The following is a 25,168-nucleotide window of genomic DNA, read 5'->3' on the forward strand; positions in this document are numbered from 1 at the left end:
ACACACACACACAGACGGCGCGCGCAGAATCAGTCAGTGTCAAGGATGATCTGCTTGTATGTATGTGTGTGTGTGTGTGTGTGTGTGTGTGTGTGTGTGTGTGTGTGTGTAGGATGCGGATAAGGTCAAAGGAGACACGAGACACGAAGGTAAGGATAGGAGTAGGAGGAGGAGGAGGAGGAGGAGGAGGAGGAGGAGGAGGAGGAGGAGGAGGAGGAGGAGAAAGAAAGAAGTGGAGACGATGCTGAGGACGAGGAAGAGGAAGAAGGATAATAAAAGGGAAGCTACGTAGAGAAGAAGAAAGACAGAAAGAAAAAAAAAATCAGATGGGAGACCAAAGAAGAGGGAATGGAAAGGATGCAACCCTCTCTCACCCTCCTCAACCTCCTCCCGCTCACCCTCCTTACCCCTCACATACTCCTCACCCCACCCCCCCCATCCACTTGCAGTCAACCTGGAAACACATGTCCACTATCCTCCCCTTCAATCCCTTCCTCTCCATCCCCTTCAACCTCGTCTCGTGCCAGTCAACGTCAAAAAATCGATAATCGGGAAGGTTGAATGGGGGCGGCATCCTCTGAACCTCGACCCCTTTGCGCCGCGTGGGGGGGTTGGGTTGGGGGATACTGCGCCAAAAATCGATACTCAGGGAAGGGCGTGGGGTGGGGCGTGGGGGGGCGTGGGGGGGTCAGCGCGCCCTCCAAGCCTGTTTGTTGCGCCGCGTGGGGGGTTGGGTAAAGGGACACTTGCGCCAGGAATCGATAACTGAAGAAGGGATGAGAGAATCTTCTTTTTCTTCTACTTGTTGTTTTAGTTGTTGTTGTTGTTGTTGTTGTTGTTGTTGTTCTCTTCTTCTTCTTCTTCTTTTCTTCTTCTTCTCCCTCTCCTTATTCTTCTTGTTCTTGTTACTCTTCTTCTTCTACTTCTTCTACCTCTTCTTCTCCTTCTTCTTTTTCTTCCTCATCTTCTTTTCTTCTTCTCCTTCTTCTTGTTCTTGTTACTCTTGTTCTTCTTATTATTATATTTCTTCTTCTTCTCCTTCTTCTTCTACCTCTTTTTCTCCTTCTTCTTCTTCTTCTTCTTCTTCTTCTTCTTCTTCTTCTTCTTCTTCTACCTCTTCTTCTTCTACCTCTTCTTCTCCTACTTCATCTTCTTCTTCTTCAGTGTTTCAGCTTTTGGACCCTAACCTTCCTTACGCCGCCACCACCACCGCCTTCGCCTTCGTCGTCTTTCCCAGGAGCACACCGCGCCACCCTTCAGCCACTACCACCCTCATATTCGGCTTTGTCTTCGCCTGTGCCTTCCCCTGCGCCTTCCTCCTCATCACTAGGGGCTCAAAACGCTCTCCTTTGGCCATCACCTTTACGTTACTGTCAGCCGTGTCTCATCTACCCAGACAGACAGACAGACAGACAGCAGATACACACAAATACATACAAGATACATACATAAACACATACATATACATACAAGATATATTCAGATACATACAAGATACATACAAGATACATAGGCTACAGATACAAGAATTACATAGATACATACAAGATACATGCAGGTTTACATACAAGATACATACAGATACATACGAGATACACAGATACATACAAGATACATGCAAATACATACAAGATACCTCCCTTCTCCCTTGTTGTTTACCTGCAACAATAAACTATCAATCAATCAATCACACAAGAGGGTCAGCTACCGGAGGCTCAAAAGTGTTTAGGGTACGATTTTTTTTTTCTTTGGTACTGCTAACCACACCCCAGGTTAAAAATAGCTTGAAACCTCCCGAAGAAACACATGAAGGAGAGAGTGTAGTAGAGATAAAAACAGTAAACAAAATGAGAGAACGGTCCTCGAAAATGTTTTAGTCCCGCCGCCGCTACAGTGTTGGTAAACAAAGACGAGGCAACAACACCCCAGCCTTGCCCCAGCCCCCCTAAACCTCTAACCAGTCCCCCTAGACCCTAACCAGCCCCCCTAAACCCCTAACCAGACCCCTTAAACCCTAACCAGCCCCCCTAAACCTTAACCAGGCCCTTTAAATACTGAGAGGCCCCCTAAAACACTGAAGAAAACAACCGTACTTTGGTCTACTTTCCGTGAGTTCCTTGTGCTCTCTACTTTGGTTGCCGAAATACAACATATAAATTAAAACCGCAGGCGAAATAGCTATCATAAATTTATTCCTATCCCACGGCTATCCATTAGGAAGATGTAGCGCCTACAACTTCCTCTCTCCTTTATGCCACAACAGTGGTCCCCTTGATGGGAGTGCTCAGCAGGTAGAGAAGCTTGCTGGGCAGCACCAGCAAGACCGACTCCTTGTTCCATCCACCCACGTTCCCCATACTCCATTCGTCACCAGAGCCCTCTCGTTCTTGGCCTCTCGCTATCATTCCTCCACACTTATCCCCACCAGGACACCTTTCACCTCTAGGTTCATGATTTCCCTTCGCCTCCATTTCAGTTAACCTTCCCAGTCCATGGACCAAAGTTTGCTGCCTTGACCAGAGGAAAATACTTTTTTCTTTCCTCCATCAAAAACTGCAATTCAGCAGTGCAAAAATAATGGTTAAGTTTTGAATGAACATTCCTAACCTTGCAAGGGTGAGTGATCTTTGCTTCTGATGCAGGATGACCATGGAGCTGCTCTTCTTTGTTCAGGCACAATACACACTCCTGCAAAATAAATACACAACCATGAAATTAGCATTTGTCAAGTACATATTATGTATGATACGAATGGGATTATAAAATTTGTGAAGCAAGTGGAGTGTATTCTTGCATAATTGCATGAACTACATAATTATCTGCTTAATTTATTCCACTCATAACCCTATTCATGAACCAGTTTTAAATACCTTTTCTCAACCTGAATTGATCCAATGCATGCTCATAGCTGTCCTAATACTTTTTTTTTGTATAAACACATTACTACCTAAACTGCCCTTATTAATCCCAATTACCCACTGAAAACTTCAAATACATCACCTTACAGTCTAAATATTTTTTTAAAAAATATAAATTGATTTACTTAGTCTTTGTTTGTACAGTTTGTGTCAAAGCCATTGGATTATTTTGGTTCCGTAATTCTTCTTTCGCTGCAATAATAATGCTGATGGTGACAGTAACAGTAACAATGTTGACAATAGTAATGATTCCTTTCACAGATAAACTTTGCATCCTTCCTGCCATTCCGTCCTGCTGAGTCTTCACCAAAATGTCCATGTCATCCCCGAGCGTGTTCCTGGTGAGTGTGTCGGGCCAGGTGGAGGCCGGCCGCTTCATGGGGGGAGACAACCTTCACTTCAACTACTGCTTCACTGCCGGACAGGACTGGGAGGTGGTGTCTGTGAGTAGCTCCAAGTAAAGCCTCAGTTATCAAAGTCAATTCCATCCTTTTATCTACACACATTTATAAGGTAAATTGTGGTCACCAGGTTGTTATCCTTGCCTTGTGTCCCTGGGTTGTAGGTTCTTTCCCACCACACGCTTGAAGGCCAATAAGACAAAGGTAAGCACTTGAGGCCATGCACAGCTTAACATATGCCCCCATCTATGGCAAAGAGAGCCATCCTCTTGTGTCCAGATAATTGTAAGTAACAGAAAACTTGTCGGCTCCAATGCTGAATAAAAAAATTTTAAAAATGCCTTGTACTCTGCTTTAATACTTCTGTTCATCAGATTTTCTTCATCCAGTCTACAGTACACAGACTGCTAATGTGTTTTAGGTTAGCCTCCCACTAAAGCCACCATTTTCTCTTCATCTCTCACAGGGCCTGGAGGAGTGTGTGTCCCAGACAGCATGTTGTAGTGATGATGAACGGCAGCTCTTTGTTTGGAACTTCCCAATAGACATCACATACAAATCAACGAACCCTTATGGATGTAGGTTCCTTTTATGATTATAGTGATTTCACATACTAAAATACAAGTCCTGGTGTTCATTTTTGAGAAAATTAGTTTTTTTTTAACTTTTATTACTTTTCATTTGAGAAGTCATTACAAACATTTCCCTGTAAGGATGTTCGTCCTCCATCACAGGGCCACAGATCATCCTCAGTGTGTACGGGACAGACTTCTTTGGCAACATAGTCATTGTGGGCTACACGGCCTGCCACGTCCCCATCACTCCGGGCACCCACACCCGCAGGTACTGTGTTCTTGGTCTTTGCTCTGTTATCAACAGGTATTGTATTTATTTGCTTTCATTGTTTTTATTTCCATGATATGCATTTTTAACTTGATAAGATTCTGGAAATGTAATACACTGGATTCTCCATGAAGTATTTACACCGTTCATCTGCTTGAATGAACAAAGACTGACAGCCAATGCATAACTTTCAGGCTTCGAACGTTTGTGCCGGAGTCAGCGTCCACCATCCAGAAACTCATGTCATGGCTCACGGGCCGGAGACCTGAATTCCTCAACCCTAAGATTATCGCTCAGGGCCGGGGCAGGGAAGGTGAGGACAGTAACATTGTTTATGGTCATTGCAAAGTTTTGCTGAAAATTCAACTGTGGATGATTCAGTTCATAGTCCTTCCAGTCTTCCTCTAACTGACTTTTATTATGCCAGATAAAATTTTTGGTAATATTTATCCATTCTGGCAAATCTTCTGGCTTTTGGTCTTGAAGTTTCTCTTTTTGCTCCTAAAAATTAAACTCCTGCACTGACAACCTGCAAGGTCAGACTCTTCCATTACTGCTTATCAACATCTATCTTTCCTTCTGCTGGAAATATTCATACATACAACCTGTGCCTAATAAGTGTGATTGCTCTTATCATTCAAACTGATTCCTTTAGCTTTACTGTCTGATCCTTTTAAACCTTTTGAAACAATCCTGAACAGGGAATTTTTTAGAAAGTGTCAACTTTCAACCTTCTTTCTCATTATAAGTGCAGATTCCTAAAATTGATCACTCTTTCAGGATCTTCAAATACTAACCTATTTCACTTCCTTTAGTGCCGGCACGTAAATTAAAAATAAAATCCCTTCTGATTATCTTTCAGTGACTCGTGTGAGGTCTCACGGAGAAGTCACCATCACCTTTAATGTAATGATGAAGGACTTTGCCAAGCTGGGCTATGATTGTGGTGCGCCCTCCAAGGCCCCCTACCTGGGTGCCGCCCCACCACCCCAGACTGTGACAGTGCCTCGAGAAGGTCAGAGTGATGCCTAACTCACCCTCCACCCCTAAGGATGCAAGGTATCAGGTGCCTTTATTATGCTAGTCTAATGTGAAATGGAAATCTCTCTCCGCAGTGAGTTATAGAGTATAGGGGCGCTAGGGCACCTTGTCTGCAAAGTGTCACTGAGTGGAGCTTCAACAGGTTAGGTGTCTATGCATCTGTACACTTCTCTATTATGCCTTGACTTTGTGTTGTCCACTATTAATCATTCCATCCACAAGTTTGTAAAATGAATGTACAATCTGCTTTATCCTGTAACATAATTTCTACCATTTGCTTGAGTTTCCTGCATTGTGAGCCAGGCAATCCATTCTAAATATTTTTAATTCTCCCGTCGAGATAAACCTGTAACACCACAAATCAGTGCCCACCAAACTGTTCTCTGCGGTTTCTATTTCCCTAACAATAGCATATAAAATCTTATTTAATTCCGAACACAAACATTGTGTAAAATATTTTTTTTATTATTTATGAATGCAACTGCCAAAGAATGAGTCATTTGATTCTAGTCATATATTTTCACATTTTATGTAATCAAGAAATAAAATAAAAAATTGCCCAACAGATTTTTCTATCACTGAAATTACCAAGGAAAGGAAATGTATACACAGCAGGTCTTGTTTCTACTCTTCTTATTTCCATACAAATGTGTTACACACACAGACACGAGCCAAAAATAAGTTATGATGAGCAAGAAGCCAATATGTAACTCCACAAAGCACTAAGGATTGTTTAGCAGGTAAGCTCATAGTTCAACCTCTTCCGTGACACTCACTATGAACGCCAAAAATCAAAGGTGGGGGTAACAAAAATAATAAACAAGATAAAAGAGATGTTATGAACAAAGGAGATATATATACAGCAAATTACAATCAGTTTATGTACAGAATTACGACATGGTTACGCAGTGAACGTGAGTCACAAATAACAACACCTACAGCACGAGTCATAACTTACAGCTTCCTGGCTAGAAAAAACCTCACCACAGGGATCGCGTTTTAGTTTTCTGACACAAAACGTTGTAAGACATGGAATCTGTACCAACAGAGAAGGTGTAAAGAGATGCTATTAACAGAGGAACTGCATAGATTCTGTATCCAAACGCTGAATTTTCTGCCTATCCATTAGCCACTTGTGAGGTTTCGACCGTTTCGTGGATGAAAAAAAAGTTCCCACTGTCACCCTTCTCAACAGGACACTTGAGGGAAAGCATGTCAGCTTGGTGTGGAGGATAAGAGGCTCAGGGCTCTTTATCAAAGGGGTGACTACAAAGAACTATGCTGCTGATTGACACTTGCGCCCTCTACAGCAGGTATATTGATGGTGTATTTGAGAGAATGTTGATGATGATGAGGTTCAGTGGTGGTAACTTTTGAAACTGCAAGTGTGGTGTTCTCTTTGTGGGTAAAAGCAACACTGAAGTGATGCAACCTGAGGACCCTCCCTGGGACACCAAGGCCTTGCAACGGTTAAGGCTGAGAGGGTGAAAATCAATGGTATCAGTCACGGAGGCTGACCACCGGCTCCCATTAGCTGTCTTACCGTGGCACGCGCACAGGCTGACCAACAGATAATGTCAACAATATTACAGTGAAGATGATCACTTGTTCCAGATACATATGTATCTTACCATGGCAAAATCAACAAACATTTTCAATAACCTTATAAACTTGGTGAACATGACTGCCAGTTTCCAACACTTATCTTACCCAGGAAAACACAGAGAATGCTTAACAAAGCCTTTCAGTTACCTCATCCTGCCATGTCAAGTAGAGTAACAGACTAAGTTCAGTTGTATCACCGTGACAATCTTGGCAAGTGACCAAAACGTGGCTTCACACATTCTATCAACAAAAACTTTGTCAATCCGCACAGCATTAATGGTCTTGCTTTCAGTGACCTGAAAAATTAACATGTCTAACCATGACTCAAACTGACTGAACAATGCCAAGGCTCAAAAACTTGCCAACCATCACTGCTAACTTAAAGCATTTGAACATGCCAAACTAAAACTTCATGGTCAGTAGCAGCATAAACTTGACCCTCAATCAAGCCTCACCTAGCATGGGGAACACTAGCATTCTCTTCTATTCCCGCCTTTGTGGGTCAGCGTTAACACCGGTGTCGGCAAGAACACCTCAATCCCATCACTCAGGCAGCATTATGTAGCGTGCTCTGTTCTCAGGTAATTGTTGTAATTGGGTGTTTAAAAATACTGTAAAAATAGACTGCCTTAATGGAGTGAGTAACACAAGGTACTGTATCACATGCAGGAACTTTTCAATACAATTGCATTTAAAGTTCCCATCAAGAGATGTCAACTTCAAGTTTCAGAATGCCCTAAAAAATCATGTAAAAGGACTGTTTACTTTCCTCTTCACCTACACTAAAAGTTACCTTGATGCATATTCAAAAATTACTCAAGTGGTAAAATACATCCTCTGTAATATACTGTCAGTAGCACAAGACTGTCTAAGTTTCTAATGATAAGTTGCAAAGACCACTCTGTCCCGTGAATTATGAAAAATATTCCGGCTAGTACAAGGAAGTTCCCCTAATGAGTCACTGAACTTTCAAGATTTGTGGTCATACATTCTGACAGAAGATTGACAGATTGGGGTTCACGGTCATGGCGTCACAGTTGCTATGATCATGTGTGGTGCTTCTGACAAAAGAGCCATAAACCCATTGTATTGTTGTTTTGTGTTACTCATCATCAAATCCTGCAGAAAGTTGCTACTTTTGTAAATAACACTCACTGAAATGCCCACAAGAATGCATGCTGATGTTTTAAGCAAAAGTTCAAAATAAATATATATATATCTTAATATTAATACATGCATGCATGAGTGCATGTTGATGTATTAAACTAAATATTCTGAATATATTTATAAAATTCATTCACTAATATCAGTTTCTGTGGTATTACTACAGCCACAGTGTACACAATATAAGCAGCCACCCAACACCACTGTCATTCTGCAGTAAAATTGATAATTCATCTAACACTTAAGAACATTTCATACACTCTGAAGGGCAGAAAACACTGATCTTAGTAGTTTATCTACACTAACTTTTGACCAAGTCCTGCAGGAGAGCTCGGCCACTTCTAACACATGATGGGTTTGTTCCTTCACTCAGCTCAATGAGAATAGTTGACTAGAATTCCTCAATTCCAAGATTCACACATACTTGGAATTCCCTCTCAGTAACAGGGTATGCCACATTTTTCACCAATTCTAATAGTCATGATGTAATGCTTTTTTTTTACATATCTTTTGAAGTCATGATGCTCTATTATTTTATTAGAATGGTCACTGCAAAGATGTATTCTCATAAAGCTAAGTAGCAGAACTTCAGTTTAAACTATGCTATATGTAAGTCCACAGCCAGATCACCAAACAGCACTGCCTCGCCCTGGCCCTACCCTCACAGCAGCGCCAAGGGCGAGGGATAACTTAGTGTTGTAATGGACCAGTTATTATTATTATACAAAATGAGTTGTCTCTTACCCCACAGTCCCGCTAGCCTGCCACACGAGGGGGTTCATTGCCTTAAAAACCTGCAACTGATCCCAAAACCTCCAGTCTGATTGTGGGTCATACACATGTAGTATTTATTACGTATTACGAGATACAAGTAACAAGAGTATGTGAGCCATGTCAAAAAATCTGAGGCGAGTCAGAAGTAGTTCCTAAAAGACCTTAAAGACATATGTTGGCTGAGTAAGACTCATTTTCACTGCTCTGTTAAGCACGAGTAAGGCATCAGGTTTAAGAGTTCATGTGGTGGTGGCTGTGAGTCCTGTGCACCTTCACCAACACACACAGGCCCGCTGGCAGGGGTGAGGCACACGGACGCACACACACACACCTGCTTCTCTACACTGCACCGCACCGGCCTTGTCAAGCCATTCACTTTGCTTTACCTTCTGTAGCTGAGGAACAGACAGAGGCTGCCAACACTTACCTGGAAAGAGATTGATTAAGTTAGTGTCAATTCATGGACATAATAAGAAAACACATGATTACCTAACAAAGCTAAGGAAGTTTAATCACTTAGAACACATACCTGAGAGATTGGTTAAGTTATCATCAAATCACAGACACAAAAAGAAAGCACAATCATACCTAACAAAGCTAAGGAAGTTTAATCACTTTAGACATTTACCTGTGACACCATATTATTAACCTTCACTACAATTTCAGTATAAAAAATGAGTCTACCTATTATACTTGATCTCATTCTCTAAAGCAATACTAAATGACAAATAGAAATTACTGAATACTCACAATACAGGCATGAGGAGTGTGTCTTGACTAAGCAAACACCATAGAGTTAGTGGAAGGATCACACCGACAAACACGAACTTACCTCAAGATTTTTACATTTATACCTTTGGCATCGTAACTGTCTTGATATCCTTTTGCAAGACACACACACAGTAAACTTCAGCGATTATATATTACAGTAAAAGCTATACGAGTGCCTGCATTTGGATACATTGTCCTGATGGATGGAAGATTGCCCGACATGGAGTGATTCTTTGAGGCGGAAGGGAGAAGGGGCTTTATCTACAATAACACCCACTGCACTCCCGAGCCCAAGTTGCTATTCAGTGGTATTTGTGTACAACAGTTTGGTGGGGGACAGGTTACCACTAAAGTTAGATTTCAATATTTAGTTAAGTTCTCCCTTTTACAACAATTTGATGGGGGACAGTACCACATGTTAGATTTCAATATTTAGTTAAGTTTTCCTTTTTACAACAATTTGATGGGGGACAGGTTACCACTTAAGTTAGATTTCAATATTTAGTCAAGTTTTCCTTTTTACAACAATTTGATGGGGGACAGGTTACCCTTCCCTGCCTCCCTACAGACCACACTGCCTTCCCGACCTTCAATCTCCTCCTCCCTTCCTTCCTTCCTGTCCTTACCCAGCCTTGACCTTCCTCCCCACCTCCCAATAGTCCGAACCCTGCCTGCCTGCCGTCTCTTCCTTCCTGACCTTTTTCCCAACCTCCTGCCTGCGGCCGTCTCTTCCTTCCTGACCTTATCCTTCCTTGACCATCTTCCCAACCTCCCCAACCTCCTGCCTGCCTGCCGCCTCTTCCTTACTGACCCCATCCTTTCTTGACCTTCACCACCTTCCAATACTCCACAACCTGCCTGCCTCTGCCACCACGTTAGTTTGCGTAGAATAAGTGGTACCGTTAACGAACCTCATCTTTACTCCACTTGAAAGCGCGCATGGAGAGCTGGAAGGTTATCGAGAACACAGGAATCACCATGAGGACCGTTCTCAGAGTGTCACACTGATGAAGTACTTGCCTGATGTGTCTCGGAGGCGGCCATGCAGTGCCTCCCGCCCTCCCGTGCTTCGTATCCGTGAACCACCTCGTTTCGACACGCCACTGACTCACTCGTTTTGGCATCACTCACGAGGTTCACAAACACCAATATGAGTCCTAAGTCACTCCCACACAGCCTTCATTTGAGGTTCACCGATGAGTCATAATGAGTAATGTTGATCTGAGGCACCACACACATGAGGGTCACCTGCACGTCACACCACAAGACCACGCCCCCTTCCTCCACCTGGACCCAACGTTGCCAGGTTGTCCTACTCAGCTTCTTATATTTGCAGATTTCCGAACCAAAAAACTGCCTCCTCCAATTCATTTGTAGTAATCGTTGAATTGGTTAATTGTTGATGTTCTTTTGCAATAGTTAAGAGTAAAAACAACAGTATATCCAATGTGGTGGTCTCGCTGGTGTCTAGGCGGCTCTTTCACTCTTTCACACGTGAATATTATACCAAGGTCATGTAATAGTCTTTAAGCGTCCTTGGAGAAGCAGCAATCTTTGAAAGACTTAGTTAATATAGATTCAGTCATACAAGTCTTAGGAAAAAGTTAAAATAGTGAAGACTGCCTTAAGTTTATGTACATCCTGTGAATCTTCAGTTTTTAATAACTGTTCAAACAGCATAAACACAAGCTCTCTGTATCGTCATCTTCCCCCCCCTAAAAAAAAAGGACAACCGTCAAAACACATGAATGAAAACCAGCACGGGCACAATTTTCTTTAATTACCATAATATATCTACAAAGTGAACTAAGCCAGACGGGTGTGTGTGGGGGGGTGCGGCGCTAGGCTGAGGGGGGCGGAGGCTGGGTATGGAGGGCAGCCAGCGGGATACGGTGGGGGGGGGGAGGGGGACGGATACAAGCAAGGGAATGTCACGTGGTCCATACACAATAACGCCGCGACTATTTCCATGGCGTGAACTTACCTCTTACCCAAGCACGAAGCGTTTCTTAACCTAGAATAACAATAATAAGTATTTAGCCTAAAACGCCCTGATATATTTGGTGTGAATAGACGAATACAAAATAGACACATCGCAATGGTATCTACAGTCCGTTCAGGTTAGCTCGACAGGTAAGCTCCTCCCACTTCTCACTTTCTGACGCGCGCAATTGGTTGAATGACGGCTGTGGCCCCTCCTCCTAAACGTATCGACACCTCACTTCATCTGTTTGAAAAGCCTCTTGTTGTAGAAATTCCTGGGATGTTCATGGACTATTTTGTGAACCTAGTGATAGTTTTACCCGACTTCCGCATCTTGGACGGGAAAAAAAAAATCACCCATGAAAGCCGGGTTGATCTTTTCTGTGGCTTTGGGAGATGCTCGTGATGGGAGTCCGATACGTTTAGGATTACGGAACAAGTAAGACCCGCCCCTTGCCTCATCCCGGTGCATGCAAGTGAAGGCCATGAAGGAATAGGGAGGGAGTCGCTGGGTGCAAGAGGGGTGAGGCTGAGTTCTATTCGCCTACACAATCATGCTAAAAACAAAGATGCTGCAGCCGTGGGATTGTGGAAATTTTGTTGTGCTCAGCCGTTCCGTGTCACTCCTTCGTCCACCCAGCGACACCCAACAGGCAAATGGTTTCCTCAAGTCATGGTTAGAGTCGCATGCATCGGGTGAAGCTTAGTCTCTGAAGCCAACCAACCGATTACAAGCATCACAGTGGAGAAAGGGAGAAGCGAAGTTGATGAAGAACAAGAACTAGAAAGAGGAGGAAAATTAGGGAAAAGAAACAGGCGTAAGAAGAAACGAGGGGAGTAAAGGAAAGGGGAAGCAGAAGGGGAAACTGAAGAAGAAAAACAAAAGGAGGAAAATTAGAGAGAAGACGAACGTAAGAAGAAAGGATAATCATGGAGGATAAAGTGGGGAAACGACGTAGAAAAACAGGAAGAACAAGAAAGAGGATGGAAATTAGGGAGAACAAAAGAGACAGACGAAAGGAGAAGAATAAATCATGGAGAAGCGGAAGTAGGAAGCGAAGTAGAAGCAGAACAAGAACAAGAACAAGAAGGAAGAAAACGGAAAGAAAAAGGAAGGGGAGAAAAGCAAAGTAGAAGAAGAACAAGATGAAAATTGGGGAGAAAACATAAGAGAAAACATAAGAAAAAAGGAGAAACCAAGGAGGATCAGGAACAGGAGGAAAACTTTATCCATCAAACTTTAAACCAGATAATAAACAGCCTATATCATGTGTAAACTCGACGGTTCCTACAGAGCACTCGGGGCCCTCAGGTGAGCTATGGACACACTAATGTAACATGCACTAATTAGCTCTGTACAGGTGGGTAGGGGGTGGGTAGGGGGACAGGGTTCATTCACAGCTTCGGTCCTGTTATTTCGAAGCGTCTTTACATAATTTGAAGCATCGTGGTATTAGGTACATCGCTGTCTCTCATCCATTCATCGTTCTGTCTCCCCGCATGCAGAACAGTAGTAGTAGTAGTAGTAGTAGTAGTAGTAGTAGTGATAAAAACAATAGTACTAATGCTAAAAGAACACACAGTTGAACGATTAGCATAAACTCTTGTACTATATCTGAAGTCGAGAGATGCACAACGTTCGGGAAAGAGTAAGAGGAAGTGGAAGGGAAGAGGAGGAAGAGGAGGAGGCGTAATAAGTGGATACGCTTTGTGGTGGCGGGCGGGAACATGCAGTGGGTAGGTGGAGGAGGCGGTGGCGGCGGCGGCGACGAGGGTGGAGATGCTGCTGCTGCATGACTTAACTCCACAGCATGTTTTCCTCAGTATCACCGGACATGGGCCACGTGCTGTAGGGAGGCATGCAGACCCGGGAGGGGAGGTTACTATAAGCATGCTGGAGAGAGGAACAGGGCGAGGGAAGGAATCAGCGTTGCCAAATAAATTATCGTACTCATCGCATTGCATTTTCGTACTTTCTGACCCGATAACTATAGCAAAAAACACAAACCTCAATAAATAACAGTTTTAATGCTAACTTTAATGATTTTCTGTCGTTATTTGTATTAGTACGAGAGTCTGAGGCTTAAAAAAAATAAAAACGTTGTGGTGAATACGATAATCTGGCAACGCTGGAAGGAATGGACTGAGAGGAAGGAGCAGGCAATGGTCATGTTGAAACTTTTTAGGGTAACGATGAGAGGGGTGAAGATGAGTGAGGAAGAGGAGACGGAAAGGAAGGATGGCTACAGTGGATGGAATGGAAGAAGATGAGAGGATGGGAGAGTGGAATGGTGGATGTGGGTGAGGAAACGGAGTGAGGGTGAGGTTGAAACGTGGGCTGACGATGAGATGGGTGCAGAAGATGAAGATATGAGGAAGAGGAGACGGAAAGGAAGGATGGCTACAGTGGATGGGGTGGAAGAAGATGCGAGGATGGGAGAGTGGAATGGTGGATGTGGGTGAGGAAACGGAGTGAGGGTGAGGTTGAAACGTGGGCTGACGATGAGATGGGTGCAGAAGATGAAGATATGAGGGAGAGGTCGATAGGAAGGTTAGACACAGTGGATGGAATGGAAGAAGATGCGAGGATGGGAGGGTGGAATGGTGGATGTGGGTGAGGAAACGGAGTGAGGGTGAGGTTGAAACTTGGGGTGACGATGAGATGGGTTGCAGAAGATGAAGATATGAGGGAGAGGTCGATAGGAAGGTTAGACACAGTGGATGGAATGGAAGAAGATACGAAGATGGGAGAATGGAAGAAGCCGAGAGGAATGATAACAACAGGGGATGGAGTGGAAGGAAACACGAAAATGGGAGAATGGAAGAGATCGCAAGGAAGGATGGAATGGAAGGAAATACGAAGAAAGATGGAAGGGTGGAATGGTGGATGTGGGTGATGAAAAGAAAGCATTATAGCAGACGATGGGTGGAAGGAAGATGATTATGAAGGATGCAGATGCTGATGGGTGAGAGAGACCGAAAGTAGGAACAAAAAAGAAAGGAAAGAGATCATTTTGAAAGACTTGAAAATTTAGAAATATAAAGAAACAAGAAATGAGACTGAAGGATGCCCGGAAATAGAGAGGAGGGGAAACTGAAAAGAAGTCAACGAACGGAAGGAAGGAGACGATTTTAAAAGTATTGAGAAGTTAAAATATAGCAAAGTAACAAGAAATGAGAAAGGAGAATACCCGGAAATAAAGAGAAGGGTAAAATGAAAAGAAGTCAACGAACGGAAGGAAGGATATGATTTTGAAAGTATTGAAAAGTTTAAAATATAGAAAAATAACAAGAAATGAAACTGGAAATAAAGAGGATGATGTGGGATTAGTAGGAGTAACTTAAGTGTAGGATTATAATAAGTGGATGCAACTTGAAATTAAACTTGTCCACCTTAATTGAGATGCAAGTGAAGTTAGACACAAAAAAAGTCATAACGTAATACAAATGTCACTTTAGATTTATTAGAACTATTTATATATGCATGCCACAAGCTGTCTGTTAGTTGGTAATTGATAAATATAAATCGGTTAATGATAAACATGCTCCATTAGTTGAAAAAAATAAATTGTGTTGACATGCGTGATCAGACTTTTAAAAGATATCTTGGGGAAACGCTTTAACATGCAAACTAAAAAATCTCTCTCTCTCTCTCTCTCTCTCTCTCTCTCTCTCTCTCTCTCTTACCCCCCATCTCCCCACCCACCCACCCACCCACACACACACACACAGGTACACACACGCGGGCCCACACTCACCCCGCTTGGCTCAGGTCGAACACTTTGCCTCTGTTGGTGTCGTTGCCGTAGGACTTCGGGGAGGCGTGGCCGTCGACGCCCTTCTGGTGGCACAGCAGGAAGGTGACGATCTCGTTGCGCCCCTCCAGCGCCATCACCACCGCCTTCCCGTCGCTCGAGATCTCGCAGGCGGTGATGGACTGGTCTGGCGTCAGCACCGCCAGACTGTTACCTGAGAGGGAGAGGGAGAAAGGGATTTACTCTAGGCCTTGAGGACGAGGATGTATGTAGGTGAGGATGAGCTGAGAATGAGTTTTTATCTGATCGTTTTTGAGCTTAGTTGCTCGTCTTTCCTTACCTACATTCTTAGTATTTTTTAAACTGAAATACTTTTCTTCTACCAATTATTTTTACTTATTTGTTGTTTCTTGTTGTTATCTACACGTGAAGGAGGAGGATGTAGGCGTTGATGACGGAAAGGAAGTTCTTACCTAACCGTTCGTGGGTGATTGCTGTTCTTACTATATTGTTGTTCTACCTAATTGTTGATCTTTCCCTTTCTGTTCCTCCTTAACAAACTGTCTGTACTTAACTATTGTTTTCACAGCTTTCTTTCAGGGATTTTAGTACAGGTTACAATATAGCATCATTAGAAATCTTTATATTGTACAGGTGTTTATATCTGTGGTGCTTCAGTGTGTGTGTGTGTGTGTGTGTGTGTGTGTGTGTGTCGCGGCTCACCGGTGTGAATGTCCCACACCCTGACGGAGCGGTCCCGGCCCAGCGCGTCGTAGGTGAGGCATTGCAGGCCGCGGTTGTCCAGGCGGATGGTGGTGGGCGGCGCCGTGTGGCCCTTCAGCGTCCAGCGAGGGTTGCCTGCGGGGGTCGAGGTCAGCGTTAGAATAGATAACAAGCGACAATCTGAACCTCTTCTTCCATCAACATCTCTCACCAACATCCACATATCAAGAAAAAAATGTCGGTTTCCTTTCCCAGCTCAGATAAATGAAATATAGGCACCTGTGATGAGATCGTAGGCCATGAGCTTCGAGTCCTCAAGGCCGACGATGACGCAGCTGCCGGCGGAGGAGATGGCGATGGAGATGATATTGACGCCGGGCTTCCACTTCTTGAAGAGTGTGCCGCTTTGGAGATCGTACACCACGATGAAGTTAGGCGCCGGCTCGTCCACCTCCTGCAGCGGGGACGAGGGAAGAGAGAATGACTTGAAAGGGGAAGGGAAGAGAGGAGTGACTTAGAAGGGAAGAAAGGAAGAGTAACTTGCAAGAGAAGAAAGGAAGAGAGGAATAACTTACAAGGAAAGGAGGTATGAGAAGAGTAACTTGCGAGGGAATAAGGGAAGAGAAAAGTGACTTGCAAGGGAACAAAGGAAGAGAAGAGCATTTTAAAGGGTAAGGAGGAAAGAAAAAAGTCACTTGCAAGCCACGAAGCAATTTTTTTTTTCATTCAAGCGCTTAAGTACGTACCAAACTGTTATGGTAGGAAAGACAAAAATGGAAAAAGAAGCGAAAAAACTGCGCTGGTTCTTCACTGCTGTACAAAAGACCCCTGACTCACGCGACAGACGCAGGAGACGTAGTGGCCCTCCTTGGTGATGGCGGCGTGGCGCGTGATGAACTCGTGGTGCGGGATGCGCAGGTCGTACATCAGTTTGCGCAGCTCCAGGTCCCACACGAGCAGGGCCGAGGGCTTCTGCGTCTCGTCGCCGCACACACAGATCTTCCCGTTCTCCGACACCATCAGGCTATTGAGGAACCTGTCTTCGCCCACCTGAGGAACGGAACGAGACGATGAATAGAGTAACAAAACGGTAGAGTAACAAATAGTCATAAGTTACACATGGTCACAGAGAACAGAGCCATCGAAGAAAAGAGTTTGACCAATTTCATCACAAGAGCGAGAGGTCAGAAGAGAGGTCAACAAACATTAAGCCTGTGATGAAACTGGTCAAACTCTTCTATTCTATGAGTGAGAAGTAATTCCTCAACACACACACACACACACGCACACCAGTACCTTGAAAGTGGCCACGCAGTCCCCGTTCTGGAGGTTCATCATGTTGACGTACATTCGCGAGCGGGAGAGCGCCACCACGTGATCTTTGTCGTGGAGGCCGAAGTAAGGCATCTTCTGGTTCATCACCTCGCGGAGCTTCATCACGAAGAGACCCTCGTCGAAGTTGTAGATCCGCAACTCCCGCCCGCACAGCACCAGGCAGCGGTAGTCGTCGATCATCTGGGGAGCACCGAAGGGGAAGAATGTGACCCCGAAGAAAAGGACGACGATGATGAAGGATGTTAGACCGAAGAGAAGGAAGAAGACGACAACGAAGAAGTAGGAAGAACAAAAACAAGAGAGACAGAGACACAGAAAGAAAGAGAGATAGAAGAGTCAACAAGGAACATAATACAAAAAAACACACAAATCAGATCGAAGAAGCAGAATACGAAGGCAGCGAAGAAGTAGAAAGAACAAAACCAAGAGAGAAAGAGACACAGACACAAAGACAGCGATAGAGAGAGAGAAAAAGAAAACACAACAACACAAACAAACAAAAAGAAAGACACTCCCATCATACACTTTACCTTCAGTTTCCGGGGCTGCGTGATGCCGGTGAGGGTTCGAACCGGGGTCATGGTGAAGATGTTCCAGACGGCGATCTCCCCGCGCTCCGTCGACAAGGTGATGACGTAGTGTGGGTTGTGACGCGCCCGGATCAGCGCGTTGAAGTAAACCTGGCCGTCACCGAGCTTCATGTTCTGGTCCTGAGGGAGAGAAGGAAGGCTGGGATGACGGACTGGGACGATGGATGGAGGTGGTGATGGTGGTGGTAATGACGGAAAGGGAAACTGGGGAATGCAAGAAATATAAAAGGAAATGGGAGAAAAGGGAGGAAAGAGAGAGAGAATAGAAGCATGTAGGTAAAGAAAGTATGCGAGTGATGATGGGATGTGGAGGTTTCGGTAATGGGAGGAGAGAAGGAAATGGGGAAGACTGGGGAATGGTTAAACAAAGGGAAATAAAAGAAAGGGGCGGAGGGAAAATAAATGAATAAGGAAAGTATGCAAAGAGTGATGGGAAGTGGTGTTTGGGATAATATAGGGTAAGGAACGGGATGGGTTAGACTGAGGAACGGGTAAACAAAGATAAATAGAAGAATGAGGCGGAGGGAAAAGAAATAGATAAAGAAAGTATGCAAAGAATGATGGGAAGTGGTGTTTGGGGTAATGGAGGGTAAGGAACGGAAAGGGGAAGACTGAGGAATGGGTAAACGAAGAAAAATAGAAGAGAAAGGCGGAAATAGAAGGAAAAGCAGGTAAATAAAATATGCAAGTGATGGTTAGTGAGGCGAGGGACGAAAAGGTGGCCTGAGAATCTTTACATAAACCCTCGCGTCGAAACAAACAAAGAAACAAACAAACAAGATTAGCATGCAATTAGAACCAAGCGGGTGATACTTGGGAGGAGCGAGTAGCGGTTTTTTTTTTCATTGTTTACTTTTTCGTGTGCCCTTGAACTGTTTCCCTTGTAAAAAAAAAAAAAATGACGTCTGTTTTCTTCATGAGCATCCATACCTGCGCGTCAACTCACCTGGAAGGGCTCGTGCAGGCAGACGGTGAGGGAGAGGAGGCAGGGGACGGGGGCGTGCGCGGCCCTCTCGTACAGCTTCTTGATGATCGGGTACGTCTCCTGGTTCTGCGGGTCCTTCATGAGGGTGGTGAGGCGCCCGTACACCTGCAACACAGACCAAGGGAGCCGCTCAGAGGTTTGCAGAGGTAGCTACAAGACCACCGTTGCCAGATTGTCGTACTCAGAGCATAGTATTTACCGGTTTCTGACGCCTAACTATTGCCAAGAAACATCAGGGATTAACTATTATAACGATATATATAAATGAATCTAGTTATTGGGGCCCAGAAGACAGTTTTTGGGTCGGAAGTCGATAGATATAAGAGGCTGAGTACGACAATCTGGCAAAGTTGTACAAGACTCGTCCCCTTCCCCTTTCCTTTTCCCTTACTCCTGATCCCTCCTAATTCCCTTGGAGTATCATTCTTTCAAACTCAAGTCAGTATTCAAAAACGTATCGGCGTCTCAGTCCGCCTATTTGGAGAGCCTATTGTATAAGTTGCTGGGATTTTCATGGACTGTTTGTGATCTCAGTGATGGTTTTACATGACTTCTTCACCATGAACGGGATAATCAGCCATGAAAACCCGATTAATCTTCCCTGTGGCCTTGGAAAATAGTCGTAGTGGGACCCAGAGACGTATAAAAATATGGACAGTCTTTTTCCTCACAAAGAGTTTAACGTAAGAGTCACAGAAACCATTCCATTCCCATTCTCCTCACCATTACTCACAGGTCATCTTAATATTCTTGCAGCATCCTTCTCTTGGAACTCCATTATTTTCCTCGAATTGTAGATAGAGAGGCAGATTTTCAGAGCCACAAGAATCGTCCCCTTCCCATTCTCCTTTCCACTACTCCTATCATCATTTCGTGTAACGTCCGTGTTCACTCTTCCTGAGCGGTTGGACGCTTTATGGCTCACCTCCATTATACTCTGTCTTCTGCCCGATGCTCATTCAGTCCCATCAATGCCAAGTCTTCCTGTACTCTTTCCACTACTCCTATACAATCCTAAATTCCTTGCAGCATCCTTTTCCTGGGCCCCCTCTTTCCTCACAACGAATTCAAAGCAAGACGGTCGATATTTTTCTCCTCAGTTGTATATACCCGTGATTGGAGTTCGCAGTATCTCTCTAGGACTCCCTCTTTCGTCACGTGTTTAAAGCAAGACATGGTGATATTTTTGTCTTCAACGTACCTGAGAGTAGAACTGGCGTCCGTCGTAGCCCAGGGCGTAGGCGGCCAGCTCCAGCACCTCCTTCAGCAGCACCAGCTCGACGTTGTTGCTGTGGTTGGTGAGGGCCAGCGAGACGTCCTCCAGCACCTGAGAAGGGTGGAAGGGGGACTGAGTGAGTGGATGAGAGAGTGAGGGAGAGAGTTGCTAGTAAGTCTGTCTGATTGTCTGACTGCCGGACGAACGGGGAAAAAGGAGAAAAAAGTCTGAATAGTTAGTTGACCGACTGGCTGGCTGACTGACCAACTGACTGACTTGCAGATAGACTGGCTCATCGACTGACTAACTGATTGACTGACTGGTGAAGTAACTGACTGACTGAATGATGGACTGGCTGATTGGCTAACTAACTGACTTATTTATTGATGAACTGATTGACTAACTGACTGACTGACTTACTGATGAACTGACTGACTGACTAACTGACTGATCGACTTACTGATGAGCTGACTAACTTATTGATTAACTGACTGACTGACTGACTTACTGATGTACTAACTGACAACTGAGTGGCAAGTGTATGCAACAAGTATCCTCAAAGTGTGAATATAAACCACATCAGTCGGTAAGAACGTAAATAAGGTAGGTGAGTAAGGTAACTGCATTCGTAACAGGTGTCCTGCAGGTGCAGGTGAGGGCATGGACGCACCTGGTAAGTGTCTGAGCCGCAGAGCTTCTCGTACACCCAGTCGAAGTTGAGCACGAACTCCTCCAGGATGCGGCCCCGAAGCTGCAGCACCTGGTACGGCAACTCGTCCAGCTTACGGCGGTTGTGGCGGCTGAAGACGGGCTGAACCGAGATCTTGGACATGTTGCTGCGGGGTGGAGGGAGAAGACAGGTAGGAGGAAGGAGATGAAGACGAAGACGGGAGGGAAAGTGAAGAGGAAGAAGAGGAGGAGGAGGAGGAAGAAGGGAAGGAGGACAAAGAAAGGGAGGAGGATGAGGAGGACGAAGAAGGAAAGGAAGAAAATGAAGTTGAAGAAGAGAAGGATAACGACAGCAGAAGGGAGGAGAGGAACGAAGAGGGGAGGAAGAGGAAGAGGAGGATGAAGAAGGGAAGGAGGACAAAGAAGGGGAGGAGGAGGAGGAGGACGAAGAAGGGAAGGAGGACAAAGAAGTTGAGGAAAAGAAGGAAAACGACAGGAGAAGGGAGGAGAAGAACGAAGAAGGGAGGAAGAGGAAGAGGGGGGAGAAGAACGAAGAAAGAGAGGAAGACGAAGAGGGAGAAGAGGACGAAGAAGGGGAGGATGAAGAAGAGGGAAGGATGAGGAAGAGGGGGAGGAAGACGAAGAGGGGGGAGGAGGAGGACGAAAGGGAAAGCAAGAGAAAAATGAGAAAGGAAAAGAAGGAGAGTTGAAAATCAGTACAATACATATTTTCTGTGTCCATCTGTCTCACTCTCTTTATCTATCTATCTATCTATCTATCTCTCAACACCTGAACTCACCTGCCGCGGTACTTGGTGGGTTGGTCCAGCACGTACCGCTCCTTGCCCTCCTCCGCCCCCTCCTCGGCGTCCGTCATCGGTTTCTTCGCTCCGTTCGCCCACTTGCTCTGATGAAAGTACCGCGAACGTGAGGTAACGGAAACGGAGGGGAAGAGAACGTAACTACAGGAGGGAAATTAACTTGGGATGGGACATAATTAAGGAAGAGATGCAAGGTTTATGAAGAGCACTGATGAAGCAGTAAGTCGAAGCTGGGATTAGTAAAGTGAGGTAAGGAACGAGAGAGATACCCTGATGCAAGACTCTTCTCCCGTCGCAATCTACCTTCCCTTGCTATCTATCTGCTATCGTTAGGTCCATGCTTACAGCTCTTCTGAATTTGCTAACCGCATTCTACTGGAGTTAATTCTTACGTATATACCCTGTCCAGTTTTCTAATGTAAGAGTTAACCAGACAGCGTGTTGACAGGAAAAAGCCCATCCTGATATCCTGTCCAACTTTCTAATGCAAGAGTTGACCATGAAGCGTGTTAAGAGAAAAAGTTCATTCTTATAGCCTGTCCAACTTCCTAATGCAAGAGTTACCCAGAGCGTTGATAAAAGAAGCTAGGAAGTGAGTGAGTGAGTGAGTGAGTGAGTTAGTTAGTTAGTTAGTTAGTTAGTTAGTTAGTTAGTTAGTTAGTTAGTTAGTTAGTTAGTTAGTTAGTTAGTTAGCTAGTTTGTTTGTTCGTTCCTGTCCAACTTCCTAATGCAAGAGTTAACCAAAGAGCGTGTTGTCAAGGCATCGGCACAGGAGCACGGCGGTTACCTGGAAGTAGTCGATGAGGGCCGTGCAGCACATGTTGATCTGGTCCGGCGTGCCGAGGTAGCGAGAGCGCGCGGCGTCCCTGAAGCTCTCGTGGCGCCAGGTGAAGAGGCAGATTCCGGCCACGATGGTCTTCATGAGGAACGGCTGCAGCTGCTTCGAGATCTGCACCCACAGCAGCGAGGGACACCGGCGGACTGAGGGGCGAGGAGGAGGAGGGAGAGGAAGATAGACGTTTGGATTGGAAGAGGAGGGTATCAAGACACCTCTCCTCCCGAAATTGACCTCTCTTTCGGCCACCTCTTTGGATTCTTTTTTAGGAGCAGCGAGTAGCGGGCTTTTTTTATATTATTGTTTCCTTTTTTTCTGCCCTTGAGCTGTCTCCTTTGTTGTAAAAAAAAAAAAAGATTGGAAGAGGAAGATAGACATTCAGATTCACTAAAGACCAAAGGGCAAAGACTGACGTAGCAATGATAGGTGAGTGGTTAAAGCTTGGCAGGTAGAAGGTGAGGATAAGAATGGGTACAATAAACTGATACCAGCATGTTGAAGCAGCAAATAGGGAAAAATGTTGTAAGGATAAGGAGATAAGTAAGAGATATTGAGACACACACACACACACACACACACACACACACACACACACATACACATACGTACCCCGCCCCCCCCCCCCCCCCACACACACACAACCCTTCCACCCCCCACCTCCCCCCACAACCCCCCCCCCACACACACCTGGCGGGATGTAGTGGACGAAGACCTTCTCCAGCACCGCCTCGTCGCAGGAGAGGATGTCGATCATCTCGGAGTCGGAGAGGCCGTGCTTGGCGGCGGTGAGGTAGCCCAGCGTGTGCGAGACCTCCACCTGGACGAGGCACGGCGGGGCACGGGGCACGGGGCATAGAGAACAGAGCAGTGAGACAAGAAGCATGAGGAACACGAGATAAAGAAAATGGGGAGAAGGGAAAGAAAATACACTATAAAATAACGCTGGTGGGATACAGGGAAGTGATGCTAAGTTTATAAGGAGTAAAACGAAGGCGGGAGAGTCCTATAAAGACCAATAAAGAGTGACAATAAAGACCAATAAAGAGAGACAATAAAGACCAATAAAGAGAGACATTAAAGACCAAGATAGACAATAAATTCCAATAATGAGAAAAAAGACCAATAAAGAGAAAATAAAGACCAATAAAGAGAGACATTAAAGACCAAGATAGAGGCAATAAATTCCAATATTGAGGAAAAAAGACCAATAAAGAGAAAATTAAAACAAGAGAGATAATAAAGACCAATAAAGAGAGACAATAAAGACCAATAAAGAGACACAATAAAGACCAATAAAGAGAGACAATAAAGACCAAGATAGACAATAAATTCCAGTAAAGAGAAAAAAGACCAATAAAGAGAAAATAAAGACCAATAAAGAGAGATAATAAAGACCAAGATAGACAATAAATTCCAATGAAGAGCAAAAAAAAAAGACCAATAAAGAGACAATAAAAACCAATAAAGAGAGATAATAAAGACCAAGATAGACAATAAATTCCAATAAAGAGAAAAAAAAGACCAATAAAGACCAATAAAGAGAGATAATAAAGACCAAGATAGACAATAAATTCCAATAATGAGAAAAAGAGACCAATAAAGAGACAATAAAGACCAATAAAGAGATACAATAAAGACCAATAAAGAGAGACAATAAATTCCAATAAAGGAAAAAAAAGACCAATAAAGAGAAAATAAAGACCAATAGAGAGAGATAATAAGGATCTCACCGGGCCGTACGTCTCCTCCAGCTCGTCAAAGACCACGCTGATCTGCTCCATGAGGGTCGACTTGAGAGGCAGCTGAGACTCTGCGCCCGTCCAGTGGCAGGCCATGCGAGCCACGATCTGGGTGGGGGAGGGAGGCGCGGGTGAATGAGGCGCAGCTTAGGAGGGGTGAAGGCAAAGGGTGAGGAAGGGAAGGGAAGGGAAGGGAAGGGAAGGAACGGGAGAGGAAGGGAAGGGAAGGGAAGGGAAGGGAAGGGTGAGAAAGAGAAGGGAAGGGAAGGGTGAGGAAGGAAAGGGAAGGGAAAGGAGAGGAGGGTAAGGGGGCTAAAAGGAAGATAGGGAAAGGGAAGGGAAGGAAAGGGATGGGAAGGAACGGGAGGGAAAGGGAAGAGAAGGGAAGGGAAGGGAAGGGTGAGGAAGAGAAGGGAAAGGAAGGGAAGGGAAAGAAGAGAAGGGTAAGGGGGCTAAAAGGAAGGGAGGGGAAGGGAAGGGAAGGGAAGGAAGGGGAAGGGAATGGAAGGGAAGGGTGAGGAAGAGAAAGGAAATGAAGGAAAGGGAAGGGATAGGAGGGTGAGGTAACTAAAGTGAAGGGAAGGGAAGAGAAGGGAAGGGAACGAAAAGGAAGGGAAGGGAATGGAAGACAATGAATGGGAACGAAAGGGAAGGGAAGGGAAGGGAAGACAATGAAAGGGAGGAGGAGGGAAGGAAAGGGAAAGGAAGGGAAGGGAAGGGAAGGGATAGGAGGGTGAGGGAACTAAAGTGGAGGGAAGGGAAGAGAAGGGAAGGGAACGAAAGGGAAGGGAAGGGAAGGGAAGGGAAGGGAAGACAACGAAAGGGAAGAGGAGGGAAGGCAAGGAAAAGGAGGAGGAGGGAAGGGAAGGAAAGGAACAAACGGGGAAAGCAAAGGAAGAAAAGGGGAGTGAAGGGAAGAGAAGGAAAGGGGAAAGAAGTGAACGAAAGGTAAAGAAAGGGAAGGGAAAGTCACTCACACGTACAGTACCCTCATAGCACC

At 44.8% G+C, this 25,168-nt stretch overlaps 2 protein-coding genes across 4 annotated transcripts in view; one reads left to right on the forward strand and one right to left on the reverse strand.

Moving 5' to 3' along the window:
• Positions 1-1,947: 1,947 nt before the first annotated feature.
• LOC127004590 (B9 domain-containing protein 1-like) lies at positions 1,948-5,768 on the forward strand. The gene is made up of 6 exons (XM_050872477.1): positions 1,948-2,108; positions 3,180-3,361; positions 3,786-3,897; positions 4,054-4,162; positions 4,357-4,475; positions 5,025-5,768. Exons 2-6 carry the CDS (start codon positions 3,230-3,232, stop codon positions 5,192-5,194), a joined length of 642 nt encoding a protein of 213 aa, XP_050728434.1. The 5' UTR covers positions 1,948-2,108; positions 3,180-3,229; the 3' UTR covers positions 5,195-5,768.
• Positions 5,769-5,819: 51 nt separating this feature from the next.
• Positions 5,820-25,168, reverse strand: part of LOC127004588 (NACHT domain- and WD repeat-containing protein 1-like) — a 55,308-nt gene continuing 35,959 nt past the window's right edge. For 2 of the 3 annotated variants that reach the window (XM_050872472.1, XM_050872474.1), the window contains 14 exons: positions 24,160-24,276; positions 23,117-23,246; positions 22,382-22,575; positions 21,574-21,680; positions 20,775-20,940; positions 20,090-20,215; positions 18,850-18,993; positions 17,844-18,023; positions 17,275-17,493; positions 16,816-17,028; positions 16,258-16,432; positions 15,979-16,113; positions 15,259-15,469; positions 11,135-13,347 (listed from right to left, as the gene is read on the reverse strand). In XM_050872472.1, the coding sequence (XP_050728429.1) occupies positions 13,299-13,347; positions 15,259-15,469; positions 15,979-16,113; positions 16,258-16,432; positions 16,816-17,028; positions 17,275-17,493; positions 17,844-18,023; positions 18,850-18,993; positions 20,090-20,215; positions 20,775-20,940; positions 21,574-21,680; positions 22,382-22,575; positions 23,117-23,246; positions 24,160-24,276 (2,166 nt within the window). In that variant the 3' untranslated portion in view covers positions 11,135-13,298. Of the gene's footprint in view, positions 9,174-11,134; positions 13,348-15,258; positions 15,470-15,978; positions 16,114-16,257; positions 16,433-16,815; positions 17,029-17,274; positions 17,494-17,843; positions 18,024-18,849; positions 18,994-20,089; positions 20,216-20,774; positions 20,941-21,573; positions 21,681-22,381; positions 22,576-23,116; positions 23,247-24,159; positions 24,277-25,168 lie in introns of those variants that run through there. The other variant, XM_050872473.1, reaches the window with a different exon arrangement.

This window comes from Eriocheir sinensis, chromosome 28 (assembly GCF_024679095.1).
Source record: "Eriocheir sinensis breed Jianghai 21 chromosome 28, ASM2467909v1, whole genome shotgun sequence".
NCBI lineage: Eukaryota > Metazoa > Arthropoda > Malacostraca > Decapoda > Varunidae > Eriocheir > Eriocheir sinensis.